We start from the raw sequence: 9,583 nt of genomic DNA on the forward strand, positions 1-9,583 counted from the left end.
AACAATGGGTTCAGGTTCAGAGCAAGAGTAAATCAGGCTAGACCACTAAGGAACACTGTGTAAATGTAAAACACGAAAAGCCCCATGTGTGCAAACCAGAAAGATGTTTTTAGAGGCAAACGCAGGCCTTCTCAAAGGCTCTGGTGTGAGGTTTTGATGTAGAAAATTCTTATCAAACGTAAATATCTGGAGGGTAATCAACTCCAATCTAAGCTGTTCCTTTTTGTCCAGCTCATCTATCTCTGCCTTCCCTTGAGTCCCAAATTGCCATGGAGATGGGCACTAGCAGACAACCATGATCCCCGACAGCTCTTTGAAGGAGGGTCCACACAATTTTGCAACTTTTAAAATCTATGAAGTACTTTGAGCTTCCTCAGGAAAGACCTAAAAATATGAAGTCACTTATCACTTTACCTCAGAAGTTAAGCAAAGTTTTAAATGGCTTGAGAAGTTTTAACGGGTAAATCTGGTCAGGGATCTGACTTTGTATTGTTGCATAAACTGAACTTGAATAAAATAGTTATATCAGTGGAATAACACTGACTGGGCCCGGGAAACGCTACTGGTTCATGGAAAAATCCAACCCTCTTTTAACAGTGATCATCACTACTCCTAGGTCAGAATCACTATTTATATATAAAAATACTCTCACATGAATATTTTCAAAAAATAAAGTTAATAGCTTTATTTACCGTTCGGTTTTGCTATCAACATCTACCTTTCTGTATTCTATAGACAAGAATGTTCTGAAAACCTCGTGTTAACAGGTCATAAAATTCTTGCTATCACTTGCCCAAACTATGACTATTTGATTTTAATTCAGCTTCTTCCCTGAGACTTTGAGAAAGGAAATAGTTTACCTGTGGTTTCATGTATGTAATTGAAATTATGCTTTTAAAGTGAACATATTGTCTTAAACTTCATATATTCCTGGAGAAAGGCAAGGAGGGAGATAAAGATACAAGCCACGTTCAGAGAGCTGGAGAGAACCTGTAGTGCCCTTCAGTAGTACCTAAAGAAACTTCTAAGCATCAGACATTCTATACACCATCTCCTTTCACTCTCACTGCATCTCCAGGAAGTAAGCCTTGTAATTATTATGTCTAATTTCAAATGTGGCAACAAGCTTGGAGAGTTAAATTCTCGCAGTTAATATGTAATAACAAGAGGACTTGAACACACAACTTTCTGGCTCCAAGTCTTGGTGCTTCTACCATGTGGCTTCTGTAGTTTCCTTTCTTTGTATTTTTTGCTTGCACTTTGGGATTTTCAAGGGGATACAAGGCAAGAGGCCATACACCTTACTTCTGGTGCTGCCTAGCTTATCTTTATATATTAACTATTAACTTTCTCTGGGAGCACAGGCACCAGCCTTAACACTTCCCCATTTTTTCACTGCTGCTTAAAGCTGATAATAGGCTTGAGCTGCCCACAGCACTTTTTGCCTTTTTTTAAACTGCAAAGTTATATGTATTTTAAATTCAAGCTCTATGAGCTTAGAGAATGTCTCATGACTTCAAAATCGAAAACTGAAGTCGATCCAACACTTATCCCCCCTAAACGAATCATGAAATAGAGAAAATACAGAACATTGTGTTTCACCTGTCCCACCGTCCCAGGAAAGCATCATAATGGCATCTAAGGAAGTGTTCCAAAGGGCCCTACTGCAGTCATGCTCAGATCTGCTGTCCACAGCGGCAGACTGGCTCCCTGGAAAACTGGAAGCATTGCTGGACACTGCTTAACAAAGCTTAGCACTTCACTGGGAACTAGTCAAAGAGGCCACAGCACATGTTATAACACATTTAAGTCTCTCCTAAGATTAACGCAAAAGACTTGTAAATAAAGACCTGCAAGATGTGTGCACTAGTATTAGCTGGTGTTTTCCTTCCGACTCTTTACTTCTCAGTAGCCAAGTGAAATTTCTGCCTTTAAAATAAGTTTCTAGGCCTCAAAATGCATAGGTCGTGCTTGAGTCTCTTAAAAGATTCAAAATGTTAACTAAGCACTCCAATAAGCTAGTCAAGTTGGTTGAAAACTGTAATATATGTACCTTCCCAAATTCTTTGAATATTTATGAACTTTTTGTTGAGATGTATGTGCTTACCTTGGTACTGAATTAGAAATAAAAAGCTTGGTAGCTTCTTCCCAAACAAAACTGAACACTTACGGAGACGATTATCTACCACTTTGAAATACCAGAGAAAAATAAAATTGGTTTTTGCTAAAAAAAAAAAATCAATTACCTGTATTTTATTTAACTACTAAGCCATCCATTGGTGGATTAGAAAGCAACAAACTTTTGTCAAATTTCGTTAACACATTTGCTTTTTTTTATTTTTTAGAATATAGTCTACATCTGGATTAAAAAAGTTTTAAATAAATTTAAGACATATAACAACAGTGGAACCCTTCATCATTCTATGTACAACACGGATAGAATGTCAGTTGGTTCCATTTCGGGTAAGTCCACTTTCTCATAATAACGTAATTACTTTCACTGAGTGGCACGCTTCGTACGAGCTGGCAGAGTGCCAGCTTACACACTTGGGGGGTGGCGTGAAATGGATGGGATAGGGGTACCACAGGACAACTCTACAGTGTAACAGAAAATCATTAATAAAGTAGTACCGGTTACCGACAGACAGTGCTGTTTGTGCGCTTATCACAATGGAATCGCCGAAGTTTCAGAGCGAGGAGATTGGAAATACTTAAGACGGGGCCACGGTTACAAAAAGAAATAGTGCAAACAGGAAAACTGATGCAACCCTAGCAGCGCTGCGGCCTCCACCAGCCCAACGGCAGGGCGGCGGGAGGCTGTGCGCCCGCCCCGCCTTCCCCAGCGCCCAGCACCGGGCGGCGCTCCCAAATGTGGCAACCCAGCGCCGCGCCCTGGAATGGCCCTTTCTCGGCCCTTCTCCTCCGGAAAGAACAGAAAAGAAACTCCAGGAAAAGCACAGACTGAATTCAGGGCGTCAACTCAGTCCTATTCCCACCAAAGTAGAACACAACCCCCTCATTCCCCCTCCCCACCCCCGCGGGAGAGAGGGAAGTCCTTGAGCACTACCCCACCTCTTTTGCCACCGCTTTCCTCTCCTCTCCCCAAAGAAGCCCCCTCCTCCATGCAGCCCTGCCGGGTCCCCTGCACGTACGCAGCTCCCCAACTTTGCAGTTTGCCCATCGCGCCCTAGAGCCAGAAAGAAAATAGCTTTGAGGAAAGAGAGGGTGAGAGATGGGGCCGGGAAGGGTGCTGGGCAGTCGCGGGCGACCCGCCTCAGTGCCCCCAATTGCTGAAGCCGATCTCCTGCTTGTATCTATTAGTGAGGATGTTAGCTTTGCGAGTGAGTTTGGAGAGCACAGTGTGCAGCCCGCGCAGGTGGTAGTGGAACTGCTGTTCCAGGTCCTCCTCGCCGGCGTCCGCGCCCTCCAGGTGGCTCAGGTCCACCAGGATGTCCTTGGACTTCCAGGCGCTCCCCTCCTCGCTCCCCGCCGCCGCCGGGGGCTGCTGCAGGACCCCCCACTCGATGTCGTTGCGGATGGACTTGAGCAGCACGTAGTGGCTGTACATGTCCCGGGAGGGCGCGAAAAAGCTGCCGTTGCCGCTGCCCGCGCCGGGGGCCGGGGGCGTGCGCTCCTCCAGGCAGCCGCCACTGCCGCCTACCTCCACGCCGACGCCGTTGTCCAGCCCGGGCTCGGCCAGTGGCACGTCGCGCAGCAGGCTGGGCACCATCACCGTCTGGTCCATGTTGTTCACGGCGCCGATGAAGCGATTCATGGCGTTAAAGAGCGAGTGCTTCTGGTTGTAGGTGTCGCAAATCTGCATCATGGTGGCCGCGCGGGCGCCGAAGCACAGGGACGCAGGGGCACGGGATGGCCGGCCGGGGCGAAGGGCTGTACGCCTTTCACGCGCTCTCTGAGGCCCGCGCCGGGGGCCTAGCTACAGCCGGTGCGGCGGGATTCCCGGCTCCTCCTCCGCCCTCTCCAACTCTCGTCTAGATCGCAGCCCGGCCCTGCGGGAAGCACGACTTCTCCTGGCTCTGGCGTCCGGAAGCTCGCGATATCGGCGCGTGGTCTCTGGGTCGAGCCCTGGCCTGGTTGGGAGACGGGGACGAAAGAGCAGATTATTCACGCGGCTAGGGTGCCCGGCGCCCCCACCCGCGCGCACCTCCCTCCCTGGTTACAGCTTGTCTGGGACGGCTCCCGGGTGACTCCCAGCAGCCGGACGGTCCCACCTCCTCGCCCCCCGCCCAGGGCCGCGGAGAAAAGGAAGGGGTGCTCCCCACTCCCGTCTCCCTCCGCAAAAGCCTGAGTCCAAGCACCCACGCTGACGGGGCAGAGGTGGGGCGGGGGCACGCACTTCCTCCGGCGCCTCGAGATCCCCTGCTGCTGGGTAGCTCAGTGTTCCCGCTGCTGGCTGCTGCTGCCTGCGGACGCTGCTGCGGTCAGTGGCCGAACTGTGACTGCGGGCGGTGGTGGTGGCGTCGGCCCCCTACCCATCCCAGGTGCTCAATTTATAGAGCCCCGGAAAGGTGTCGCCGGCGCTCAGGGCCACCCGCCGTGTCTCCTCCTCCCGCCTCCCCCGTAGCGCGGAGATAAAAGGCCCGAGCTGGGGATGACCGCTAGTAACACTCCAGGCCCTTTCTACAGCGGGGGCGGGGCGCGCCGGGCCAGCCCCGCCTCTCGCCTGATACCCGGGCGAAGGGAGGGCGCAGTAGCAGGGCAGGGCAGGGCAGAGGAGGGACAGAACAGCCGCACCCAGCCATCGCCGAGTGCAGAGCAGGCCAGCTTGGGGGGAGGGCCAGGCACAGTGCGGGTAAAGAAGGTGCCGGCGTCCGGTCCCGCAAGAGGGCGGGCTGGAGTGCGGGGGGATGGGTGCGCCTTGCTCACGCTCCCAGGGTGGGATGACCGAAGTGCAGGCGCCCAGGTTGTAAAGTGAGGCCCCCAACCCCGCATCTATGCTGGCAGTGGCCCGGAAACTACCGATCCGGTTTATTAATAGCCGTCGGGGAAGAGGGACCCGCAGCAGCAGCAACTCCATCCCAAGACCCTTACGTAAGAAGGGTGACTGGGCATGCCGGGTGCACGTGGACGCGTGGTGCTCCTGCCGTGGCCCTGGCCTTGGCCAGCTGCTGGGGGAGGGGGACCTCGGAGGCTTTTGCCTCCCTGCTGGCGAGGTCTTTCCCAATATTCCTGTAACAGCCTTTGCCAGGGATGAAGAGCGACCCACCATCGGATCTGCACATTTTTCCAAGAGATCAGATGTGACAGTGCGGTGAAGCAGACAAATTCCTGACTTTTGTCCAAGTCCCGCTACTCAGAGATCCCGGGCCCCAGGCCGCGTGGCCTTTTGGCTGCCAAAGGGCCAGGAGAGAGTGACAGTAGGTAGGTCCGGTGTTGGGTGTCTTTCATCATTTAACAGAAAAGGGGGGAGGTGTCCAATATTTTTTTAGGAGGGGAGTTTGAAATGTACCTTTCCAAAAATAGTTCTTAAAACGCAAGGTCATTTAATAGGGCCTAAACTAGGTACCAAATCGCTGGATTTAACTTTTAAGAGCCTTGCACCTTCAATTTCACTTTGAGACGCCAAACCACAGCCTGTTTTCATTTTTGTTTCACCATCTCAATCCCCATGCCATGTCTGTCCTTCATACACCAGTCTTCTCCAACAGTCCTACAGATAATTCAAGAAGACTCAGGTTTCTAATTTTGAATCTCTTTTCTCTAAAACCTTTCAGGAGTACTTTTAGTACACTGTTTTTTCACAGGACAAAAAGTGCCAAAAGGGAGAAGCACATAATAAGAGGTTTATTTTTTCCCTGTTTCTTTCACCTTAATAATATATACTTAATTTTTTCCCACAGCAAACCATCTTCCTAATTGTCTTTTGAATGAAACTGTGACTTGGTGTGACAAGGGCTGGACAGGAGTCAGTGACTTCTGGAGACAGAGCTCAGCCTGGGGAGCCCCCTTCCCAGGGCTTATTAGCTCTGCCAGATCATAGCCCTTGTTTTCTTATCTAGAAAAACTGGAATCATGTTTACCTGCTCAACCTATCAGGGGCTTTGGGAGAATCAATGGAAAGGAAAATATAGAGCAAAAAAAGCATTATATAAATTTCAAGCATTAAAATAATCTCACCCCCCTCTTTACACACATGGAGACTTGCAAACTTTTCCGGCCCCAGTTTCCTTATCAATAAAATGGAGCTTCTCCCGTGGGCTGTGCCAGATTTGGGGTGAATAAGATAATAGATGTACAAATTATTATGTAAATACAAAGTACTTTACAAAGATGAAATTGTACTTTATGTAGGATCTTATCATAGTCTAAAGGTGTTTATGTGAAGAGTCAGAAACCTTAAAATGTGGAAATGGTCTATGATGATCCACAGACCCTTCCCCGCATTGCTTAAGCAACCGGCAAATACAAAATAGTCCAGCTTGATTTTAAGCCCTTATGTGCAATGACATACAAAAAACATTGCAAGAAGTAATCTCGAAAAAAACCACACACACATCCAGTTTCCAACAACTGATTCTCTATAAATTAAAACGTATTTTGTCTCCCATGACAGACCCTCTGGATATTTTAAGTCCGTATACCTCTGATGAAAACTTAGTATTCAAATCTGAGTTGCTAAATGCCGGGATCCTGCCTCTTTTCTTCCCAGTTTCAGCAAAGTGTGATAATGACTCGCAGAAAACGGAAATTCAAGTGATCTAGCAAAGGGATCCCAGCAAAAAAAGCCCAGCTTAGGAGAAAGCCCCTAATGCCTTCTTTTTGGCCTCCACTCCTCCCCGGTCTGTTTCCTTCCTTCTTCTGGTGTCGAGGTCACTCTCCATCCCCCAGTTTCTTGACTCTTGTTCTTTCACATTTCTTAAACACTATAAGAGAAAGATGGCTCATGCACCTGCCTGCAAAACTTCCCAAACCGGGCCTTCTCGGCTCCCGCAGGGCCAGAAGAACAACTCACGCCCACCCGGGTAACTCCTGAACGGAAAGGTCCGGAGCCAGAGCTCCCGGCCCTTGGAATCACCCCACCACCGCCCCTCCGGCTTCAGCCAATCAGGTGCCGTCAAGGAATATTATGCAAATAAGCCTTCGTGCCCCAGCCAGTCAGGAGCCACGGCCCCCTCCCCCCAGCGTCCTCTTTCACCCCAGCCGAGCTGAAGTGGCGGCGGCGTCTCTGGCAACCGGAGCGCCTCCAGTTTTCCCCTCCACTTGCGCCTGGAAAAAAAAAATTAAAATGGTTCCTTGGGGTCACCTGGGAGGGGAGCAGGCGGATCTGGCCCGGCCGGAGGCGAAGAACCTCTGCGGTTGCCCTAGGCGCGTTCCCAGTTGCAATCCGGAACAGGCTGGAGATGCTGAGCAACCTGCCGAGGCCTCATTTTGCCTGTGGAAAACAGAAGTCGTCTGGTGAGCAAACGACTTTTGAGTACTTTCTGCAGGCCAGCAGGCTCCAGGCCTCTGGTCTCTGCTTCCTCCCCAATACGCTAAATTCTCAGTAAAAGCTTTGTCTGGAGTCTGGCACCCACCCCACTTCTTGGTCCACAGCTCCAACTCTGGAGCTCAGTTCAGATTCTTAATTCCCACATTTACCTTCTTACTTCAGCAACCATAACATCACGTTTTGCTGGTCCATCTCCCAAAAAGCGTTCACAAATGACCCCTTCTGTGTCCTTTGGATAGTTCCGGGAAAGATGGCATTTAAAGTAACCAGAAATTCATAAACAAAATACAGAACAACAGTAAACTGGTCAAAGAAGGCACATTGGAGAAATAAGAGATTTGGCCTAGAGCTGGTGGGAGGGTGGTATCCTTGAAAAGCTAGAAACCAGCCCAACTCAAGATAGTGGAGACTGGATTACTTTGAGGTAGAAATTAGAAGGAACCACTTCATGCTAAGTGTCGTAGAAATACGACAATCAGACTGTCTTGTTAAAGGCCATGTAGTCCAGCCATCCACTTGTGCTGAAATTGCTCACAACATCCCCACCAAGTGGTCACCCTGGCCCACATTCTTGTAATTTCCATCTTCTAGGTTAGTTCTCCCATCTTGGAGCCCTCTGGGAGGCCATGCAGCACACTGTCAGATACCAATAGATAGGGTCTCCAATCCACTGTTTTTCAAGCCAGCTATTCCAAGTTCCTGCAGCAGTTTTTCGTGGTCTCTCTGGAGTTGCTCATCCATCCTGCTCACCGTCTCTGGAAGTAACTCCACTTTGCTTGTAATTGTGACACCTGGAATTCATTCAAGCACCATTTTTTTCTAGGACAGAATGGAGTGGCGTGGCCACCTATTTTACTGTAAATGGTAACTTTTCTAGGTCATATTGATCGCACACCAGTGCTTGGAACTTAGACATGTTAACACATTTTAACTTCACAACAACCCTGAGAAGGAAGTAAGGATCACAGAGTTTAAGTAGCCAAAGTAGCAGAACTGGGATTTGACCTAGTTTGCTGATGCCAGAACTTCCTTCTACTACCCAACAAATATCTATTTCTTACAATGCTGCCTACTATTTAAATGGACTTCTTTTAACTGCTACGTCCATATGCAGCTGGTTAACAAAATTCTATGTATCCCGTTCTTTTTTTTTTAATTGCAGTATAGTTGATTTACAATGTTGTGTTAGTTTCAGGTGTATGCAAAGTGATTCAGTTATACATGTATATATGTTCCTTTTCAGGTTCTTTTCCCTTATAGGTTATTACAAAATATTGAGTAGAGTTCCCTGTGCTATGCAGTAGGTCCTTGTTGGTTATCTGTTTTATATATAGTAGTATGTATCTGTTAACTCCAAACTTCTAATTTATCCCTCCTCCCCCCTTTCCCCTTTGGTAACCATAAATTTGTTTTCTATGTCTGTGGGTCTATTTCTGTTTTGTAAATAAGTTCATTTGTATCATTTGTTTTTTAGATTCCACATATAAGCGATATCATAAGATATTTGTCTTTCTCTGGCTAACTTCACTTAGTATGATAATCTCTGGGTCCATCCATGTTGCTGCAAATGGCATTATTTCATTCTTTTTTTAATGGCTGAGTAATATTCCATCATATATATATATATACCACATCGTCTTTACCGTTCATCTGCCAACGGATGTTTAGGTTGCTTCCATGTCTTGGCTATTGTCAATAGTGCTGCAATGAACATTGAGGTGCATGTATCTTTTCAAATTATAGTTTCCTCTGCTTATATGCCCAGGAGTGGGATTGCTGGATCATATGGTAGTTCTATTTTTAGTTTTTTAAGGAACCTCCATACTGTTCTCCATAGTGGCTGTACCAGTTTACATTCCCACCAACAGTGTAAAAGGGTTTCTGTTTTCCACATCCTCTCCAGCATTTATTATTTGTAGACTTTTTGATGATGGCCATTCTGACTAGTGTGAGCTGATACCTCATTGTAGTTTTGATTTGCATTTCTCTAATAATTAGCGATGTTGAGCCTTTTTTCATGTGCCTGTTAGCCATCTGTATGTCTTCTTTGGAGAAATGTCTGTTTAGATCTTCTGCCCATTTTTTGATTGGGTTGTTTGTTTTTTTGATATTGAGCTATATGAGTTGTTTGTA

General features: G+C 47.7%; 1 protein-coding gene across 2 annotated transcripts; it reads right to left on the reverse strand.

Moving 5' to 3' along the window:
• Positions 1–2,310: 2,310 nt before the first annotated feature.
• MID1IP1 (MID1 interacting protein 1) lies at positions 2,311–4,627 on the reverse strand. Of its 2 annotated transcripts, none has more exons than XM_060087049.1 (2): positions 4,358–4,627; positions 2,311–4,091 (listed from the first exon to the last, which is right to left on the reverse strand). In XM_060087049.1, exon 2 carries the CDS (start codon positions 3,824–3,826, stop codon positions 3,275–3,277), a length of 552 nt encoding a protein of 183 aa, XP_059943032.1. In that variant the 5' UTR covers positions 3,827–4,091; positions 4,358–4,627; the 3' UTR covers positions 2,311–3,274. The 2 variants fall into 2 exon arrangements, with proteins under 2 accessions (XP_059943032.1, XP_059943033.1); XM_060087050.1 differs by lacking the exon at positions 4,358–4,627 and adding an exon at positions 4,233–4,319.
• Positions 4,628–9,583: the final 4,956 nt, after the last annotated feature.

This window comes from Mesoplodon densirostris, chromosome X (assembly GCF_025265405.1).
Source record: "Mesoplodon densirostris isolate mMesDen1 chromosome X, mMesDen1 primary haplotype, whole genome shotgun sequence".
NCBI lineage: Eukaryota > Metazoa > Chordata > Mammalia > Artiodactyla > Ziphiidae > Mesoplodon > Mesoplodon densirostris.